General features: G+C 34.5%; 2 protein-coding genes across 7 annotated transcripts in view; one reads left to right on the top strand and one right to left on the bottom strand.

The window, feature by feature from the left end:
• LOC127836866 (angiopoietin-2-like) overlaps positions 1-22,603 on the bottom strand; it is a 456,318-nt gene that overhangs the window by 232,070 nt on the left and 201,645 nt on the right. The window lies entirely within an intron of this gene.
• LOC127836859 (dentin sialophosphoprotein-like) lies at positions 118-21,707 on the top strand. 6 transcript variants are annotated; one of them, XM_052363492.1, is made up of 11 exons: positions 190-268; positions 1,073-1,124; positions 3,553-3,928; positions 10,688-10,871; positions 11,253-11,486; positions 14,083-14,304; positions 15,329-15,559; positions 16,902-17,132; positions 17,744-17,980; positions 19,800-19,838; positions 20,353-21,707. In XM_052363492.1, the coding sequence occupies exons 3-11, from the start codon at positions 3,635-3,637 to the stop codon at positions 20,442-20,444; spliced, it is 1,764 nt and encodes a 587-aa protein (XP_052219452.1). In that variant the 5' UTR covers positions 190-268; positions 1,073-1,124; positions 3,553-3,634; the 3' UTR covers positions 20,445-21,707. The 6 variants fall into 6 exon arrangements, with proteins under 6 accessions (XP_052219453.1, XP_052219452.1, XP_052219455.1 ...); XM_052363495.1 differs by lacking the exon at positions 20,353-21,707 and adding an exon at positions 20,226-20,341; XM_052363493.1 differs by lacking the exon at positions 1,073-1,124 and having other exon boundaries at positions 118-268.

Genomic DNA, 22,603 nt, shown 5'->3' with positions numbered 1-22,603 from the left:
TAAAGGGCATGTAATCAAGACGATATTCAGTTTAAACCATGAAGGAGTTGTATACCTTGGTATTCTGCTGTCTTATCTTAAGTTGAACAATATGAAAACGAAAGTGAAAATAATCTCTCTCTGAGTCATAAAACTGCGCCGAAAATGTGTTGTTGTTTTCCGGATTTCCCAGTATTTCAGAAGCACACAGTTTCAGTTTCAATGTTTATCTGATCTTATATTGTAATGCTCAACACTACGAGCTTTGAAATAATAATACAGAAATAAGGTAAATTTTACATCGGAATGTTCTTTTGTGTAGTTCAATCTATGGATATTAATTTATTAATATACGAATAAACATAAACAAAAAGCATATTGTTATTTTCGAGAAAAAAACAACGCTTACTTTTTTCGTATTGGTATGAAATGCAATTCCAAAGTTTTGCGTTTCGTAATGCTTATTCGTGATATTTAAATTTGCGCAGCGCAATACATTAAATATTGCTTGTTTACCAATGTTTGTGAATATGAAGGTCTTGGTAATCCCTTGTTTTGTTAAAATAAAACAAGCAATATAAAACTCATAGCTGTGTATCAATTTTAATCACAATGGTATTCTGTTTCCGTCTCACACACTGCCGTGCCAAACGCACATTTTCTCTTTCGTATTATTTTAGGTTTTGATTTTTAGATTGAACATTCTGACAGTGCTTGCGCAATCTGAACGAAGTTTATCTCTTTTGTCATGTTTTATACATTATTGCTTTTTTATAACCTTCAAGGAAACAACGAATATGGTTTAATATAAAGTTAAGTGGTACATAGGCCTATATGTACTTCGAAAAATCTTATATGTGCAAAGATCCATATATAAACATATGAATGTATCGATCTGTGTTATGTGTAATATATTGATAATGTGAACATGTCAAATTTAAGCATAGACTGTTGTCTTTAATGATTTTGTATATGAGTTTATCGACAGCAACTGTTTCATTTGCTTTATTGATCTTACGTTTTCATATTTCCGTATAGGCTTTGACTTTAATAAATGTTAATCCCATCAATCAACAAGATTTTCTTATGTTAGTATAGTGTAGCCGATGAATGCGGTTTTGACAATTGGTCAGTTGCGGATATTAGTGAGTATTAGATAGGTTTGAAGATTTAGGGAAAATCTGCACAATGTATACAAAAAGGTAATCATCATGTAGCAATTTATGTTTTCGTTTAAACGTGTTAAAAGTGTACACTTTTTGTTTTGTTTTCAAAACCGAAAGTACGGGAATTACGCACTGATTTGGTGACGAAAGGAAAGTAACCAGCATAAATATTAGTAAACTTAAATACCCTAGAAGATAAATGTACTGTTTCTTGATGTGATTTTTTTGAAAAAAATGGGTCCTTAAATAAAGTACGGATGACCAGCCAGTGTTTTTATTTCATTCAAAATCGGGTCCTGTTACCGGACCCATTCCCAATGGAAAAAGTATATATTTTTCCAAAATGGGAGCCAAAAATTCCCAATGAAAGTTTTCCAACAAAAATTTTTGTAGATCTCAATATTTTGTTCATCACCCATCCACATGAGATCAACCTTAGTAAATATAATACTGGACACACTTGTAACCTCAATTTTGAAGCATTTGTTAGCAAAACAACAACAACACTAATTTCCTGATTTTAGTCAAAACGCCGCGAATTTTCCCAATCCAAAGGGACCCGGCCCCATTCCCAAAATGGTGAAAAAAAACTCTGTAACAGCAAACCAATTGATGCGTATCATATCAAATATGCATGGAAAGTACAGTATGTGAATTAATGATTGGTCATTTTCGGCCCTGATACTATACTACTTAAATGTACCCCGGGTACTCTTAAGCATACTTAGATGTACTCAAATATACTCAAACGTACCCAGAAATGCTAAAGCTGAATTGGTCGTTGTCGGCTTATATTTTTCAAATTAATTACGTTTATATTTATGTAAGTATTTTTGTCAAATGGCCTCTTTATTATCGAAACAAATAATCAAAAAGCATGTTGAGGCAGGTTTCGTTCAAAAAGAATTTGCTTTGCATTCCGTAGTGCGTATTACGACATCGTATTTTGGACTGGAATAAAACTCGGGGTTCAGGCTAAATTAGCCGGGTACATTTAAGTATACTTAAGAGTACCCGGGGTACATTAAAGAAGTATCCGAGCCGCCAATGACCGATCGAGCTTTAGTGAGTAAGGGACCTGTGATGACCCATATTTTCAAGAATTTTAGGGCTGCCTTAAACTGCATATTGACTCAACTATAGTTGGCTAATGTTCAATAACAATTGAAACTGTCCACACAATTGTCAATTGGCAATGATACTTTAAATAAGAAAGATATTTGCAACACTTTGCCATACTTAAACGATACTATCAGACAATTTGTCAAAACAAAAACCAATACAAAATTCTGAAGAAGTTATTTGTATTTCGTTTGGCTTAATAATAATGATTGCTTTTATGTTTAAATTTGTTAATAAATACTCACCAGTAGTTTATAACTTGACAAAGAAAGTGACTTTTTCACGCATTTAACTTAAACTGATTCGAGGCTTTTTCTTCTCTTATTGTCTTGTTGTATTATACTCAAATGTAATCATAAGATGTAGATAATTATACACATTAAAAAACATGTCATATTTAATTGCGAAACTTTAACAATTATCATAAATACATACACTTCTAATAAAGGGTTACTTTACGTCTGACTTATTGGTTTACTTTTATTGCTGAACAATGTTCTTAGAGTAAAATATGCCATTGAAAAGACTTGAAATGCCAAATCATGTTTAATGTGTCTTGTTTTTATATACATTGTATAGTTTTAATTTCTTACAGTAATTCATTTAAAATGTCATCTATTGTTAGAGCAAGTTGGGAAGACGTTTCAAAACGCAAAAGCTAGCGATATTTGTAACCAAGGACAAACTAATCAAGACGAACACTTTGCAAACTGCCAAACAAAGTATATTGTAAATTGCTCACTCACATTTTTTATAAGTTTCAAAGAATGTTAGGGTTAGGGTTGAGTTAGGGTTAGGGTTAGGGTTAGGGTTAGGGTTAGGGTTATACTGACTGGCACTTGGCACAGCTTGTCCAAACAAAAACAAGGTTGTTTGGTGATTGCAAAATCATTTAACTTACTGTAGCATAAACATTGTTGATGACAATGCGGTATTATATTTAAATAACAAAATGTTTCCACGGGGTAAGATGAGTTGCACTATGACATATTTGGAGAATGATTGAGACATCCCCTGGCACTTGGCCCAGATTGTTCTAACAAAAACAAGGTTGTTTGGTGATTGCTAATTTCTCTCTAAATACTAATGAACTCGCACTGTACACGAATAGTATTTGGAGGAAATTTAAACAGCTACATTTGACTGTCGAGGATAAAGATTTATTTGGTGAATTTATGTTTTATACGTTCAAATGAGATTCAGAGTCTTGAGGTATCCGTTAAATACCAATTGACCTGACTATAGTTTAGCCGCATTTACGCAAAAGTTTCTTTTATTTTTCTAGGTTAAAGAAACCTCAGCACATTGTTTCCGGTTGAGTCGCAAGGAAGTCCTTCTGGACTCCGGCCGCGGGACCTTTAGCAGACATGTTTTCCAGGATAATTCTTCAAAATCTGTGGCGAAGTGGCAAACATGTCACGCAAAAAATCCTCAAAACTGAGACGAAAAAAGCTGTCCAATGTCAAACGGTCGTAAGACCAAAGCGCAGGATCGGTTGGATTAGTCAGTCGTTCCAGGAGTTCATCGACAGTGCAAAAAGGCAGGCATTTAAACAAGCGTTTTGGCGTGGCAGACATGACAAGAATATTCTCCTATTTGCATTTGCCGGATTTGTTGTTGCCAGGCAATCTGAGGGTGATAAACGGTTGTCTGAAATTCAGGTATGTTTATCTTTCCACTTTCTTCTTCAACGTCTAGTCTGCATTGGTAACATGTTGCTTATCGATCGTATTACTGCTGTTTGTGTGGGTGAGCTAAAGCATGTTTCTCCTGGGATCACATAGATGATTGTTGTTGTCAGAAAGAACAAGGCAGACGCGCCTTCATCTGCCTACAAGTTAAAGTGATATTATGGGCATTTTTTACTGTTGAATTGAGCTAAAAAGAATTAACAGGTCAAAGGAGTTAGTTAAAATGTGGTTACTGACCAATTATCTGCAACTCATCTTGCTACCAGTTGTTTATAAAAAATATATATTATATTCGATATTTTACATGACTGAACCGGTCCTCTTGAGTCTAAGCCAAAATGATCCGTAAAACAAAATAGAGTCTTTATGTTGTATGAACGAATCTGCACAAAACTAAATTTAGATTCACATCGTAAATAGAATCATTTCTGTCGTCAGTTGTCAAAACGAAAGTACGATAGATATTCAAATGCATTATTTTTCTCTTTCCGGGAAATTGTTTTAGTATGTTGATGCTGCATTAACAAATATAATTGTATATGAAGTGAAAACACCAAAAAAATAAACAACGGTTGCGATATACACCTATAAACTGTTAGATGCCTATAGTATAGCTTTAATTGAGGTGGAGTGTGGAGTGCGTGGACAAGAACTACATTCATATATGAAACATTTAACGCGAATCTAGTGATACTTTTGATATGGGCTGCATGAACAAAAAAATCAAATCGGCGAATGGACCTTATATGATCGAAAACAGACTCATTTTGTTTTATTTTCCATATTTGGGATATAAACATGATTATTATATAAACTGATTTTACTAAAAAAAACTTTATAGTCTCACATGTTCCGAATTTTAGCTTTTATGTGCCTGGAATCCTAGCTTGAACTTCTGCATCATCTTTTGAGTTTACATACAGGTCGCCGTTATTTTGTATTGTCTTAAACGACGATTAAATGCATAAACCAATCTGGTAATAATTGTTTTAATAATTATATGGAATCTTTTTTATGCTGACAAATTGAAATGATGCATATCCTCTGAATACTAATTGCGTAAGGTAGTTTTCATGTAAAGGTTTAAATCGAGTATCTATGGGGGATATCACGTGATAGTCAAGATGGCGACGTACATGCCGAGACATTTTTTTCTCGACATTTTATACCCTTTATAACTGTCGTTTAATTTTTAAATGGCGCTTTTCCAGCCATATCAGAGAGAAAGTTATAAGAGTGTGTTTTGCAATACAATTCGCTTTATATCTCGACTTTACTCGCTGCTAAGTGTCTTAATGGAGCTGTAATTAGGTCATATCGCTAAGAAATTATTTAGCTAGTTAACTCGAGATATAGAGTGAATGTTAATACGAACTTAACGCTACTCACATTCTTGCTGATATGGCTGAAAAATAAGCGGTATTTTAAAAGTAATACAAAATTAATGAAGGGTATAAAACAGCAAAATATACCTGTCACAGTCTCGGCATGGACGACGCCATCTTGACTATCAAGTGAGTATCCCCCTCTGATGTAGAATCAGCTGAAATGCATATCAGGCTTTTCCCCAGGCGGTGTTACCGCAATGACTACACTGTGCCTCAACTTGTAAATAAATGTAACCTTGACGCTTGATTTTCTTATCATGGTAAATCGTTATTCAGCGCTTAAAAATTGCACAATATGTGATTCAAATCTTATTTACATTATGCCTACGAACAATCGACCCAATTATGAGTTTCCACTTACAAGAGAGTAACGGGTTGTTTTATTACTAAATCCAGTTTGGTTTAGATTTTTCGCGCCTTCATTAAATATATTCCACCAATGCTTGTGTAGTTCGACAATCAATAACAGGACTTGCCAAAGTTCGAACATTATAGTTTTTCATCATTGCGCGGCCCACAATTGACAACGTCCTCGCTTTAAAGTTGACATGATGTTAGCTGTCAGGCAATTATATTAAATAATGATTAATAGGGCAAATGAATTCCATAACCAAATCGAAATGGACCTGCAAAATAATCCTGACTACCTCATTATTATCATCATCATCTTCGTTCCGTAACAATCTGCATCCACATATCCGATATAACGTTCTAGTTTGCATGTAATGCTGACGGAGAGAAAGAATTTTATATTGCTTACAGAGTAATGGAGTGTCACGAATTTTCACTGGACGTGTTTCCTTCTTCTTACTTTGTAATCCTAAATGCTAAGTGAAAATTGCTGATTGACAAATGCACTTTTAATTATGCCTTCTTCATTCTTTAATAAATAATAAATAAATAAAACATAAATTTAAAATGAAAAAAAAATATATTGAATGATATAATGAGACAATTACATACTTATTTTTACATACAAATTTTATGCTTGATGTGGTACCATAACTGGTACCGTTACTTTTCAGTCGGAATATCTATCAAGTAAAACTAGCTTGTATAGCTATTGTTATCTTGTCCTGAACAATTGTTGTAGGTTACACATTTAACATATTGTGATATTGTACATGCATCTGTCTACAGGAGTAGTGAACATGTTTTACTATATGCCATAATTCATTTCTGTATGAAAATGGTTCTAAAATTTCATTTTTTTAATCCGTTCCCTTTTTTAAACAAATCTGCTACTCATTCCCTCAATCCTGATAACGATCAGGACGTACAGAAAACAATCTTTACTTGATTAGGATTTAAATTTGCAATACTTAAACACCTGTTGTTGTTTTTCTGAATATTCCAAGGCTCTTAGGTAAGTTGGTCAATTATAAAGTCACAACAATATCAGACTGAAAGAAATTATGTTTACTTCCTGATGCTTTTGATAACATTGTTTTAAAGCTGTCACGTTGATGCACGGATATGCAGGCTTTGTTGCGTGTGGTTTGCTTTATCCGATTGAATTATTTAGGTTTCGAGTTGAGGTATCTTATCCAATAAAATTCTGTAGGGAATGCACCGAAACCTTCCTGTTTTGGAGTTTGTCAAACCATTTTAACGTCACTGTATTTATTTTATTGTATTATGTTCGAGGTAAAAATTATTTCCTTGAATGGATGTTCTCCAGATTGCTATCGGAGTAGCTCATCACATTAACCAAAGTTTCAGATACTATACAAATTATACAATACATGGCCATTGTGAATGCATGATAGGAATAACAGATAAAAAGATTAACTTTATCTTGGTGCAGAGAACTGTGTCTTTGATAATTAAGATGTTGCTTGTTTAGTCCTCAGTTATCTTGAATTACATTTTCACCATATCAAACAGTCCTTAGGGGAACCAGATAATCATAGTTAACTTGTCAATTATTACGATTAGTATCGATAAGTTGGTTTTAGATTTTCAATGAAAATGTCTAATGCATTTACATACTTGAAAATAACTTTGCAAATATTTGCATATATGAGTCGGTGTATCGTACAGAAGAACTCGTGGTTACCTTTGATGTAAACGTAAAAGTAAAGCGAACACATTTCAAAATAGTGCATGTCTGCCTAAAACTTGAACATCCATAGAAATTGCTCTAAATAGTTTAGTGCATGTGTGAAACATCGCGGTGAGAATATCTAAAGACAATGTCAATTATCTGTAGTAAAAGGTCAAATTAAACCAAAAACTGGCGCCGCCATGATGACCTCAAGTCGAATGAAAGGAAATGATCAGGACAAAACAATAGAATAGCAAACTTGATCGTTCGTGTCTCGGGATAATAACGACCACGCACTTCACCGCCAGTCTCCAGGCGACACTTAACAAGTTAGCTATTGGAGCTCATCCATCGATCACGTTGGCGACAAAGGAAACAACCATTGGAACATGGAACTTAATGAAACGCCATGCATGCGGTCATTTCCACCCACTGACGTACGAAATAAAGCGCTACAGCCGAGAAATCATCGGACTAGCAGAGGTCTGGTTGTTAGGCTTTTGAGAAACATCAACAGACAAGGGGCAAAAGATATGGTTCACCGGTGAGGATTCTATTTATTGACAGGGGGTTGCTTTAATAGTTATGAAAGAGATAGCAACGTCATCAGTTGTAACCCAGTCTCCAGCCGGCTTATTTTGATCCGTATCTCAGCAAAACCGCACAATATCTTAAGCATCCATGTCTACGTACCAACGTCAGACTACCAAAAAGAGGAAAGTGAACATTTGTATGACGAATTAGAGCGCATCATAGTCAAGGACCCGAAGAAAGACATACTTGTGGTCCAAGTCGACTGGAGAGCCAATGTTTGACCAGACCAAGACTGGTCAGAAAGAGTATGTTGGTTTGGCTTAAGAGAGACCAACGGCCGAGGGATAAGACTTCTTATGTTCGCAAGAAGCCACTTATTTACCATAGGCAACACGCCACATCCACAGACACCGTCCAAAACAGCGACCTGGTAAGCTCATGAAGGGCAATTATACAGCCATATCGATTTAATGCTGGCGCCAAAACGGTTCATGTCCAGCATCAACAAGCTGAACGCGAGAACGTTTCACGGCGCATATATCTGGGATGACCATGACTTAGTTCTCACCACCATGAAGTAAACAAACAAGCGCATCGCCAAGAACCCTCACATCAGGTTTGACTTGGAGAAACTGAAAGTTCCAGATATAATATAGGCATTTCGAGCAGAGCTAAGTGGCATGTTTGTAGCCCTGAACATCATAGGCAATGACATCGAGACCATCACCAACAACATCACGAATCATGCTGTCATTGGCCGAAGCCAAAGGTGATGACCGAGATCAGGGACATCTGTGGAAAACGAAGGTAGCTGAGACATGTGGAAAACACCAAAACTGCAAGAAAAGCATACCAGAAAACGAACATGGAGGTGAGAGAAACGATGAAAGGGGCCAAGGAGGGTATGATTGAAGAGCAATGTATTAACGCTTTCAAAGAGATGACAACATGCGTCATTCAGAAGGCCTAAACAAATAAGACCCTCACAAAGACCAGACAGCATAAGACCAGTGTTATGGCAGTAGCTGACTGGCACCCTTTGACCTATAGTGCCTCAGTCCTGAACAGGTGGACAAGATACTGTAGCTACCTTACAAACTACCCGCTTCAACCAGACCCCATTTTCATTCAGAACGATCCCATTCAAGAAGTGGAAGACGTACATCCGTTTATTCTAAAGGCTGAGGTGGATGAGGCAGTGTGCAGCCTGAAGGCATTAACATCTCCATCTTCAAGTACTTGAGAGCAACTCTGTCCAAGAATGACACCAGCACGGCTGAGGTTCAAATAAAAATTGCCATGGCGACCGCAGAGATCCGACTGACTGGGCAGGTTATGACTGAGCAGGCTGTGTAAAAGCAGCTTTATCAGATCAACAAACAAGTACAGGCTTAACAAGTAGTTTCTATGTTACTGTATGGTTGCGAGACCTGAACGCTTGACGCGAACACAGAATGCAGGGATTTGTTGACAAGCGTCTAGGTAGACTGATCCGCATATCTGTTTAACATACATAGAAACCTTTTGAAATAACAAATTATCACCTATGTAAGATGATTCGTAATGTGCAGAAACGACATGGTCACCTTCAAACTCAGTCAAAGGTGACAATATACAGCACATTTGTAAACTTCTCCGCATATCACACTGGGATCATTGTTTTCATATTGGACTAGTTGCATTAATGTAATAACATAAGTCATCGGCTGTCGTTTACAGAGTAGGAGAGGATTTTATAAATAAAAATTGCTGGAGAGTAAATATAGGTGTGTGTTTGTTTGCCATCAGTGTATGCACATCTCGTTGTCATAAATCAGTCGAAAGAATCGTCCTCCCCTCAGACCTCTTCTCCATAACATTCCTTTCAGCATATTCGCACTCAGACACTTGCAGATGTATACACTATACTTGTCACATTTACATGCTCTCTTACATCCGTACCACAATTAAAACTATTTGTTTTGTAGTAAAATAAAAGGTTTGCCATTTTTGGGTAAGAAGTTCTGCAAGTTTTATAGCTTAACGTCAGGGGAATGGAATTCCTTGCTAGACTCTAGAGTTGTTTGGCCGATCAAAAATATTTTTCAATCTCACTTGTGCGCAGACAACTACAAGAAGTTATTGTTATCAACCATGATCATGGTTATATCCAATCACTACTTGCAAAAAAATACATATGGAAACATTCCAGATACATGATACAATAATTTATAATGAACCCATTGAATTACCAACGCCAGAATCAAAGTATATCAAAATTCTTCGTTTTATTTTCTACTTTCAAACTTTAAATATGACATTTTTAAAATCAACCCCAGTTTAAACGGTATCCAGATAAATTATCTTTATAAAGTGAATAGCGCTAGAATGTAAGTTGTGGTTCTAATAGATTTGATGTATGTGGAAACAGTATGCATTTGGTAATTTAAGTTTATGACATAGCTGTGAGAATTTTTTTTGTACATGTATATTAATTAAAAACGTAGATTACTATTCTTCAACAGAACCCAATGGGTAGAAGAAGAACGAGCTGCAAAAGTTGAACTTGTCGTCTGTTAGTATTCCAATTGCGATGGGCTACTGACCAACGGTCACAGTGTTCCTCCAGGGTTTACTCTATGACCATATCTTTTTTAAACCCTTTAAAAAATTGTTCAAATAAAATATTTGACGTAAAGTTATGACAGCCACAACATACTATGCTAAGTAGCAGCCGGTTTTGATATATTATTATCTAAATATGTGTTTGTGTGATTACAGGACATAATCAATGTAAAGGACCAATCTGATGACCTTGAGCTGCCATCTTTAACCTTCCTAGGGCGCGAACTGCCCTTGGATATATTTGAGATTGGCCGCAACATCAGACAAGGATGCGACAATGCAGTGTATGAGACAAGGTGCAATTCTGCTGTGGACGAAGTCGCCGAAACTGAAGAAACGGGTATGTAATACATTTTATAAACTATTGTTTTTGTTTTAAAGGTGAAGTCAGAAAATAAAACTTAATACATTTTCAACTATTTAAAACATGTATTTTACTATTTCGTTTGATAGTAGACAATAAGAAATCTAACACATGTAATGAAATGTATAGAACTAATATTTGGGATATTCCGTCACAAACATTCTGCCTGATCACTTTAGAAAGAATGTTTTAATTTATATGTTAATAACAACCTCAAACAGTTATTCGCATAGGAAATTGATTAGAATTGTGCTTTCGAATTACTTATCAAATTTGTCAAATCTTGGTTTGTATGTGTATTGCAATAAATGATGAACATAAATCATTTATTTTCGTTCAATTTTTAATTTTTACTAGACCAAACAGATTCGGATCAATGTGAATTCGAAAACGAAGAGTCCAAGACAGAAAGCGAAATAACTACCCAGTTTTTGACTAGCCAAGATGCCAGTGCGTCCTTCGTCTTCAAAGTTCATGAGTATTACGATGAGTCGCTCATCAGAGGGGGGAGCGATGAGGTTTGCGACGTTTCTATCTTCGACAGGACAGATGACGAAATAGAGCCTTGGTCAGCAGTTGATCAGATAAAAGGCATATATTTATTAACAGTTTAATGTTTTTCTACTGCATTTTAATGATTTATTGAATTTTAAACGCCTCGTGATGTTTGGGCATTTTTTTTAAAAATAAGTGTATAATATAATATATGCGTGGTAGCAGTTGTGGTCAAATGCGAATCTTTCTCGGTGAACAAATAGCGTTGGTCACTCGACAAAAACAAACGGCTTAGTACGCGCAACTCAATGTATATATAAATACTCGACACAACATTCCGAAGCTTAAAACAGCTAATAAACCAGTCACCTTGGTAGAGTCTACCGGGCAGAAATGAATGTTTTATCAAAATGTAGTATTTCTCCGAAGTCCAGAATGATTGATATATCCGCACAAAATACACGAATTAGAATTAGCACATGTAATATACATTTTTATGACTTTTATATAATCCGAAGTCTAGACTAAAAACAATTCTAGAATATAGTTACCCTCAAGTGTTGTGAAATATACACTATTTGTATAATTAATAATACGGCCTACTTTTCAATTAATTTCCTTTGCGTGTTTTTGTGATTACAGACAAAATACTCATAGCCAAAAACACTTAACGTGTGTATAGATATTATCATAATATAATGAAAAAAACAACATCATCGGCCTCTCATGAACAATTAGCAAATATTTCCCACGCATTTTAAAAAGGAGGAATTTCTTTTGTTAAAATTATTTTTACACAGTGATTTATTTGTGTGGTTATGTGGTCTGATGTGACGTATCCGTGTGTTTTGTGCCAACACCTTGTCTGTCTTGATAATAAATTTGCAATTAACATGCATTGCGTCGATGAGTGATATGGCAGTTTAACAGCGCACGCTACAAACCTCGGTGCTGATTGAAGTAATTTTATAAAGCGTTAATTTTCTTACTCTTAACAATGAAATAAAATATCATTAGTGTATATTAATTGCAATTAAAAAATCGACCAAACATACCGCACAATGAAAAACGTAATTATGTCTTGCCAATATAATTTTATTTTGGTAAAAATGTATTTATGGCAATAATAAAATAACCAGTGTACATTTATCTATTTTTAGATACGTTTAATAAATACCATTTAAGGTAGCGCACCTCTAATGATTTCCCGCGATTTCTTCGAAGGTTGAAGAGCCTACTATTAGGTGCCGTAGCTTAGTGGTTAAGGCGATAGATTAGAAATCTTTTGGGATATTCCCGCGCAGGTTCGAATCCTGCCGACGACGTATACTTTTTTGCGACGCGTTTTATTTATTTTCTAACGTAATTTGATTTAATATGGCATATAAGCTATATTTATTATTAATTATGTTGCAATTTTTATGCACATTCTTCAATTATTAAAATTAAAACAACGTTATTGCGAAATTGGGTGATTTACTGTTGAAAATACGAACCGTGCATGTTGCATTTTTATTTTTATTTCAAAAAGTAAACGGTAAATCTGTCTATTTCTTGGTATTTTTGCTGTATATAGTGTTTCTATAAAAACTAAGTTTAAAATATGACTTAAATGATACTATTTTGAATTTTATGACACTTTGTTTTTAACCGACCCAATTTTTACTTGGCTGAAATCACTTACATTTCATGGCGCTCTTCCATAGATAAAAATTTGTAAAAAATAAATGTCTGTAAAAGAATACTTATTTCATCTTGTTTAAACTTTAAACACCTTTACAGCATCTGTACACACCAACTGCTTGCCCATATTTGGAAATTTGAATGAATTATGGAACTTTTATATACCCCAGGGGTGAAAATAAACTGGACAAAAGCCGAGCGTGGGGGTGGTTTCGAAAAAATCGGTATATTTTTTTAAAAAGCATGGAAAGCCTACCTACAAATTTGCATGTAGTTCATTGAAATGATGCTGATTAAGAAAAATAATTAGATTATATTTGGATATGTGCTCATTAGAGGTGCGCTACCTTAACATGCCTTCAAAACGTACTTTTGATACGTGCAATGCTGGAAAGAATATTTGTCTCGACAATCCAGACAGAAATTTCAAAGACTTTCAAAGACATTATCAATAATCGATTCCGCTTTAATGGTTTAAGTTACAAACAGCTACTACTAAATGAATTGTATATGCATTGCAAATTTTGATTTATAAATGACTACACAATGACTCTTGTTTTTTAATGGCCCTTTGTTTCTTTTGAATTGAGAAAGAAAATGTCCACCAAATGCGGTCCTGCTAGATCAAGTGTACATTTTGTTTTCATTACTAATATTAAAAATGTTCAAATCATGCACTTATGACTGACTTTAAAAATGGAGGGCCTGAAAAGGGGCAGGGAAACTAAACGTGAAAATAGTCAAATGATACACTTTATGCATTCTGACCAAATGTGCGTTTTCCACTTTAGTTTTTAGATTTTTAGAAACTTATATATAATAATCCATTCAACATAACCAACAGAAATACACTTTGATGTGTATTTACGAAATCATTGACAAGTTTATAAGAGACAATAAGGGGCGATACATATTTTTACTTTTAACGGTTGGGAATAAAAATTTCTATTACAATACCAATGTAAGAAAATTATGAAAATTTATCATTTGTTTTTATTTATTTTACTAGACCACAAAGACTTGGATGAAAGGGAATTAGAAAACGATGAATCAGACACGGAAAGTGACATAACAGTCCTTTCTTACACTAGCCAAGATGCCAATGCGCCCGAGTATGACGATGAGAGGCACATCAGAGGCGGCAGCGATGAGGTTTGCGACGTTTCTATTCCATACTGGACAGAGAACGAAATAAAGCGTTGGTCGGCAATTGACATCCATCACACGGAGGGTATACATTTATTTCTTTTGTTATGTTTTTTTTACAGCATGTATATGATTTATTGAAGTTTCAACAATCGTATGACATAAAAAACGATTAGCCAAACAGACTTGTGTATGATAATCTTAATTATCATAGAACAGTTACACAACCAATACCATGAACCACGCATGAAAAGTGAGCTTGTTTTTTTCCAACTTGCTTCAACTTTGACGAAGTGTTGTTGTACTTGATGAAACTTCTATTGGAAAAAAATCAAACATTGTACACAGCTAATAGGTGTGTTTATTTGGTCTGATGTTAGGTATCCGTGTGTTCCGCTTCAACACTTTGTCACTAAGTATATTCATTGTGTATGCATTTGAGATGTTGATTTAAGAATGGCTACACAATGGCTACATAATGGCTATTAGTTATTACAAACTTCATAGTTTTTGTAAATGGTGAACATAGATGGATGACAGACATTTATACCCATCGAAAGTTCTGCTAGTACAAGTTTGACTTCTGTTTTCATCACTAACATTAGGAAGAAAAGAAACTGTTCATATCATTCCTAAGACTTTTGTTTTAAAAAATGGGGGGGGGGGCTGAAAAGGGAGCAAGTTGACCACTTTCGTGCAAAATAGTCCGATGGTAAATGGTATACAATGTGAATTAATGAGAGGTTTTCACTTACGTTCTCCTTAAGTACCTATATTCACTAATCAATTCAATATAGCACATAGCACAAAGTCGGTGTTGTATTTTCGCGATAATTGACAAATAAGCTAATGGACAAAAAGAGTGGGAAATATTTTTACGGGTGGGGCAAAAAGTGGAAGTTCACTCCCTGCCATTCTTCTTTAGCTTAATCCCTTAATGAACTGTTAAGCAAGTACTAACATGTTAAGTTTTGGTTTCATTTAGAAAAGGAATGGAAACAATATAAATACTGATTGTATTATATTTATCATTCTTATAACGATATCAATGTTAGAAAATGATCGAAATACAGCATTCACTTATGTTCATTTTTTATATGACCGCACAGATTCTGCTGTTGGAGAATTTGAAAACGAGGATTCAGACACAGATAGCGACATAACAGTCCTGTCTACCACTTACCAATTTGACAGGGATCCCGCCGTCTTCAACGTTCCTGAGTATGACGAAGAGTGGAAAATCAGACGGGACAGCGATGAGGTTTGCGACGTTTCGATTCTCGACTTGACAGAGGACGAAACGGAGCCTTGGTCGGCAATTGACATTGACCACGTGGAAGGTATATACTTATAAATGTATATATTGCATGTTCATTATTTCTTGAATTTTAAATAACGTGTGATGTTAAGACGAGTGTTAAAAAGTAAATATTCATAACATATATTATATATTATAATAATGTATTGTCAGAGCTCCAGCTACTTATTACAATTGTTGCCAAATGCAAAAACAAATCAATTAAGTACTGATAAAATCTCTCAAGTTCCGAAAGGGATTTTTTATGATTTCTTGATTCCGCAACTAGATAGAACCAAGTGCCTGTGTGCGCGCATCACAGACATGTATTAATCCTTTGCATGCTGGGTAATTTGTCTTCTGCTAAAATGTCGTCTGCAGAATTTCTAAAATTAGCATTTTCTTCGATTTTTTTCAAAGAATACTATCAAAATAGCAAACAGTTTGGATCCTGATGAGACGCCACGTTTTGTGGCGTCTCATCTGGATCCAAACTGTTTGCAAAGGCCTTTAAAATTCAGCTCCAGCGCTTTAAGGGTTAATCGCAATACACTTAATCTTTATCCAGTCAACACATCGTATCTTCACTTGGTTGAGTCTACTTGGCACAAACGAATTATCGAATAAAATGCAGTATTTACCGAAGACCAGAATAAACCATATGTACGCAAAAATACACCCATTACCTTATAAACATGCAAAAGACATTATTATGGCCGACTAGATTTAACTCGAAGACTAATCGTGTCTCGGTTGAGTTTAAAAATGGTTTCAGTTCGTCACAAACATTACCGCAAGGGGGACGGGACAGCTTTCCTAATATGCTTTTATTGAAGCCTTTTGAACACTCTTAAATTCATAAATATCAGAACATTTGTTTTCATTATAGCTTGGGTAAATTTGACAATGTGGTCGTCAAAAAACGCAACGGGGCGGGGTATTTTTCCTTAAATGGCTATAGTGAAACCTCGTTAACCCTGTATTAAAAACATTTATTACAGATCTTTATGAAACGTCGTCGAAGCATTTGTCCTAATGAAATCTCGGCGGAGTTTGAAACTGGGTTACGTGAGGTCAAACACTAGGTCACTATGTCAAAAATAGTGTTGTTAACACTCTTCAAGTCGCATTTTTCCTTTCCTTTTAAACATTACTCCAAACATGTGTTTTTATGATATCGCAGCCAAATTTACAGATATTAAAGATTAATGTTTCATTAAGTACTTTAATCGTTCTTATCTCCACTTTGTCAGAGAGATTTAGTACTTTCTTGTGTAAGGTGAGCGTTTAATGGCAAAAGGTCCTTTAATTTTAAGTGTTATTGAAAGAAATGTTGAAAATAAACATTAACTTTCTTTCATTTTTATTTTAACGATATCTCAAAGAATCAGGTGAAGTGGACTTGGAAAACGAAGATTCAGACACAGAAAGCTTCATAATGGTCACGCCTTCGACTAACCAAGATGCCAGTGCGCCCGCAGTCTTCAACGTTATTGTGTATGACGATGAGTCGCCCATCAGAGAGACCAGCGATGAGCGTCGCCGCGTTGTGGTCCACGACTTGACGGAAGAAGAAACGGGGTCTTGCTCGGCAACTGAGATTAGTCAAGAAGGAGGTATTTTTATTAAAATTATTATGTGTTTCTACGCCGTGGTATTTGTGTTTTGAGTTTAAATTAGTAACAGTTAATTAATTACTGTTTAAATATTAATCATACTTTCTAGTCATCACTTCCGCTTTCCATTGCAATTATCACCAAGTGCAAACTGTTTGATAAAGTGCTGTGAACGTGTTTCAATTTGCAAACATTGATTTTGTTAAATTAAATCTCGGTGAAAAAATGGCATCAGCGACTCAACAGAATTAAGTGTCTGTATTGGCGCATCTCAAACATGTATATGTACATACTCGACAAAACATTCCGACGCTTGAGCCAGTCAACTCACAGCATCACCTCGTGGTGAAGACTACTCTGCAGAAATAAATGTATTATCCAATTAAACTGCAGTATTTGCCGAGAACAAGATTGATCCGCAATTCCGCACAAAATTTATTACTTATGTTTCGTAAAGTAAATTTACAATTCTGAACTCCACCTTCTGAGAAAACTTAAGTTCTTCCGGGTCTAAAGTGAGCGCCGAAAGGCGATTGTCGCTTGGTTACGTGTTTATTGCAAGACATGCTGAAAATTAATCATTTACTTTTGTTCATTTTTATTTTGACTAGACCTCAAAGATTCAGATGTATTGGAATTTAAAAACGAAGATTCAGACACAGAAAGCTCCATAATAGTCATGTCTTCGACTGACCAAGATACCAGTGCGCCCGCCGTTAGCAAAGTGCATGTGTATGATGAGGGACACATCAGAGAGGGCAGCGATGACAATAACGACAGTTCGATACTCGACACTGCCGATAACGGAATAGAGCTTTGGTCGACAGTTGGCATTGATCACATGGAAGGTATGTATTTATGAAAAGATTTACTTTTTTCTATTGTATGTTAATGATTTATTGAATTTGCAATGATTTTTTTATGTTTGGGCATTTTAACACAACATATTTAACATTCATATAATAATTTCCTATCAGGGATTCCGCTGCGTAATGCAATTTTCGCCAAAAGCATTTTTTTTAATAAAGTGTTGATAAAATGCTGATATAATCATTCAATTTGCAAAAATTGATATGCTATTATTTATCGATGACCCAAGTGATTAAGCGATTTGATAGAACAAGAGTATGTGTAACGAATCGCATGCATGAATATTCGGCAATAAATCTGATTCTTTAGCCAGTCAACACATAGGATCTATAGCAAGTTCGATTTTGTTATCAAATGGCTATTGGTTTTTAAAAGTAGCGACATAATTTTGAAGTTTGTCATCAAAATTTTCCCTGTGAACACTCTGGATGCCACATTTATTGACAAACTGTCATTTAACGTTATCATAACATTTGTCTAAATAATCACTTGGCCGAAACCCAGCACGCGAGATCAAAATAAAGAACAAACGTGTGAACACTCTAGAAGTGACATTTATAGTTAACCTGTTTATCCCTAGCGTCTAGAAAATAGGCATTGGCAAACAGCGTAGATCCAAATGAGACGCCGCCTGATGCGGCGTCTCATCAGGGTCTGCGCTGTTTGCTTAAAGGAATTTCTGTAGAAAATATTCTTAATATAAAAATAAATATACTCGAATTACCTAATTTTGGAAATAAATTGATCCAATTTAGAAGGAGGGGAGAGTCCACTAGGCATAAATGGGTTAAATCTTCATGAAACTTGGTACGAACTTTTGTTATTATGACGCCCCAGTTGGGTACGAAAAATGGTTCAAGCTCGTCGAAAAACATGGCCGCCCGGGAGCGGGGCAGTCTTCCTTAATTGCATTATATTTTATCATCTTTTTTGTTCTTTTTTATTACATCATAATTAATTAATTATAAGGGTTAACCATCACGTTGTAAATTGGTGTTATAAATCACTAAACCTGACTGGGTATGTGTGCTTAATATTCATCAGGAAAATCTAAATGTAAGCTGTCAGGTGATCTTTAAGTTAACCCATGTGTGCCGAGTGGACTCACAGGTGGTTACCGTGTAGCTATGTTATTAATTAGTGAAAACATCATTTTGAATATTTTTAATGATAAATAATCATATTATAACGAAAAATCAACTTTTCTGAAAACCAAATTCACTATCAAATATATATATATATATATAACAAGGTATTCAACTAGAAATCACCCGAAAACAGGGTACCTTGTTATATATATATATATATATATATATATATATATATATATATATATATATATATATATATATATATATATATATATATATATATATATATATATGTATATATATTTGATAGTGAATTTTTTTTTTCAGAAAAGTCGATTTTTCGTTATAATATGATTATTTATCATTCAAACTGATGTTTTCACTAATTAATATCATAGCCACACGATAAACACCTGTGAGTGGACTCTCCCACCCTTCTAAATTGGATCAATTTATTGCCAAAATTAGGGATATCTAGTATATGTACAGAAATTTCTTTAAGCAAACAGCTGTTTGCCCATGCCCTTTTTCTAGACGCAAGGTATAAACGGGTTAAAATCAATTTTCTATGAACAATCTATTAGTACCTACTTGAAAAAAGTTATAATATAACCATTCACTTAGATTTTCACGTACTTTGTCAATATTGGCCTTATATTAAGAAACTAAAGTAATATTTTAATATTTCAATCCATATTTATAACAGTTTCCCATGAAAATAAGAATCGACGCTGGAAACGCAAAGGCGAGTATTTCAAGTTTTCCTGTCGATCAAATTAACATGTTTTATTTGCTACTTATATGATATTCTACATGCTCTAGTAATTTAATCTTTTTTGCATATTTTGATGGACATTTCATAATAGACAATTAGTTATGAAACTAGTTTGTAGTAGCTGTTGATAATGTTATATTTTAGCGAGACAAACTATACCATTTGTTGACATTCATTGTTAGCTTTTGTTACTTCTATTCCAATGTTTACGCATAAACTCTCAAACTTTTATATTTGACATCTTATACGGTATTAATGCATGTAGTTTTTTAACTGCAACCGCGAATACAATAATACACTAATACATTTTAAATGATATATGCACATGTTTTTATTTTCTATTGTCATATGTTGCAGAAAAACAAACTGTGCTATATATAGGCGTGACTACACAAGTTTACATTTTATGAATAAATGTTTGAAATAAACGCACCGCTATTGACTTTTGTGTACTAATTATATGTATTGCATTAATACATCTCAGCCTTGAAGAGGGCGAGGAAAAGTGTCAAAGAAGACCTTTACCGTCTGCAAAAGAAGCGACTGTGTTTGGAAATTGTTCTGCTTAACCCTTAAAGCGCTGGAGCTGAATTTTAAAGGCCTTTGCAAACAGTTTGGATCCAGATGAGACGCCACAGAACGTGGCGTCTCATCAGGATCCAAACTGTTTGCTATTCTGATAGTATTCTTTGAAAAAAATCGAAGAAAATACTAATTTTAGAAATTCTGCAGACGACATTTTAGCAGACGACAAATTTCCCAGCATGCAATGGGTTAAACAGAAGATTGCTCATGACCGGGAATTGCATCAGATGCTTATAGAGAAGATGTTGAGAAACCAGATGATAAATATTGAACTATAAATACTATAAGGATTCAACATAGATAACGCACGTTATTATGTTAGAAAACAATCAAAAAGATAGTGTACATTTCTAGATGTAAAGTGATAAAATGATTTCCTTTTTTTCAAATAAAATAACATATTTTATTCAAGATTTTAAGGGATTAATTATGATTAAAAATAGCGAAATTACATGACTTAATATGTTACGCATTATTAAGTATTGCTTATTATGTGTATGTAGAAATGACATTTGCTTGTTTATTTAAATTATAAGGTTAAGGGTTAAGTTAGTCATTTAGCTTTGTAGTTGTGTTGTTAACCATATTCTAAGTAACACATGTTTGCTTTATATATGCTCTTGTTATTGTTGTTGTTGTTGTTGTTGATAATATCGACTTATTCCAAAAGAAAAACGCCAACATCGATTCACGAATTAAGACTTGACTCCACTTTGAATTATTTGGATCATTTGTAAAATTACATGGTTATGGTTTTATTTATTACTATTCATGGTGATTCTTTTATTATGTAGTGTTGTGTATAGCTGAAAGACAATCAAAAGTCAACGGATAACTATTGTACATTATAATTATATCAGTTGTCCTCCGACATTAACCCATTTATGCCTAGTGGACTCTCCCATCCTTCTAAATTGGATCAATTTATTTCCAAAATTAGGGATGTCTAGTATATTTATTTCTATATTTAGAATATTTCTTACAGAAATTCCTTTAAGCAAACAGCGCAGACCCTGATGAGACACTGCATCATGCGGCGTCTCATCTGGGTCTAAGCTGTTTGTCAAGGCCTTTTTTCTAGACGCTAGGCATAAATGGATTAAGTACATACATAACGTTAAAGAATGTATATCTAATTTTAATGTTTTATATCGTTATGATAAATTAATGTGATGCAAATTAGTAATTAATTATATTTATTCATATTATTTAAATATGTTGTTTTTATGACATACAATAGTTTGAACAACAGAACTGAATATTTATTTTGACTTAAGCATAACAAGCTTATCGTCATATACAAATGCAAGATAAATTTACAGACATGCGTGCTGAATATAAATAATTAATTTAAGACAATGCTCCTATTTAGTTTTTATTAAAATAAAACAATATAATTGAGCCGTGCCTTGTGTAAGGGTGGTTAATGTTTATGCGTAAAGCGTCGTTCCAGGTTAGCTTGTGCAGTCCGCACAGGCTAATCTTGGACGACACTTTCCGCTTTTATGATATTTTGCGTTAAAAGAAAGTCTCTTCTTAGCAAAATTCTAGTTAAGAAGGAAAGTGTAACTTTAAATGTTACATGAGATTGATGAGATTGATGTTCTGCACAAAGTTTGTTTACCCTGGAGTCCAAACTGACCACGTCAATTTGTCACATTATTATATAGATAAATGTTGTAAAGAATTTATTTTTTAGCTGAAACTTAAACGGTGAGGGATGTAAGTTTGATGTGTAATATCGTATACTGGTCCTCTCGTAAAGGATGTTCAAATCATGCACATATAGACTAGATGCCCAATCCAAATGACAAAAGTGAGCGATCTAGGGTCATATTTGGCACCTTGGTCCTAGTATGTTGTGTATTATTCCAACGGCATCTTCCATATTAAAACAAAGTTGATAGCCTTGGCTACAGTTTGTGCGTGGTCGTTTGTTGGCGGTGTCTCTCTGCAATACACATTTTGTCTTATTATAACGAGGTTGTATAATACTGCCTTCGCCATGGTGATGCGGAACGCATTTGCCTCGTCAACACTCATCCCGTAACTCAGACATGCACATCGTCGCTTTAGAACGCCAAAGCTCTGCTCTATAAAAACTCATATTTGTTAGCGACCTATTAACCTAAAGGAATCATTAACATCAT

The sequence above is a fragment of the Dreissena polymorpha genome, chromosome 7 (assembly GCF_020536995.1).
Source record: "Dreissena polymorpha isolate Duluth1 chromosome 7, UMN_Dpol_1.0, whole genome shotgun sequence".
Classification (NCBI taxonomy): Eukaryota; Metazoa; Mollusca; class Bivalvia; order Myida; family Dreissenidae; genus Dreissena; species Dreissena polymorpha.
This window is presented reverse-complemented; position numbering and strand designations above follow the sequence as displayed.

Excerpts from the sequence above, each read along its gene's own strand:
- LOC127836859 (XM_052363493.1), top strand. The coding sequence starts at position 3,635 with ATGTTTTCCAGGATAATTCTTCAAAATCTGTGGCGAAGTGGCAAACAT. Across the intron at positions 10,872-11,252 it reads CGCCGAAACTGAAGAAACGG|ACCAAACAGATTCGGATCAA; the intron begins GTATGTAATACA and ends AATTTTTACTAG. Across the intron at positions 19,839-20,352 it reads TCGACGCTGGAAACGCAAAG|CCTTGAAGAGGGCGAGGAAA; the intron begins GCGAGTATTTCA and ends AATACATCTCAG.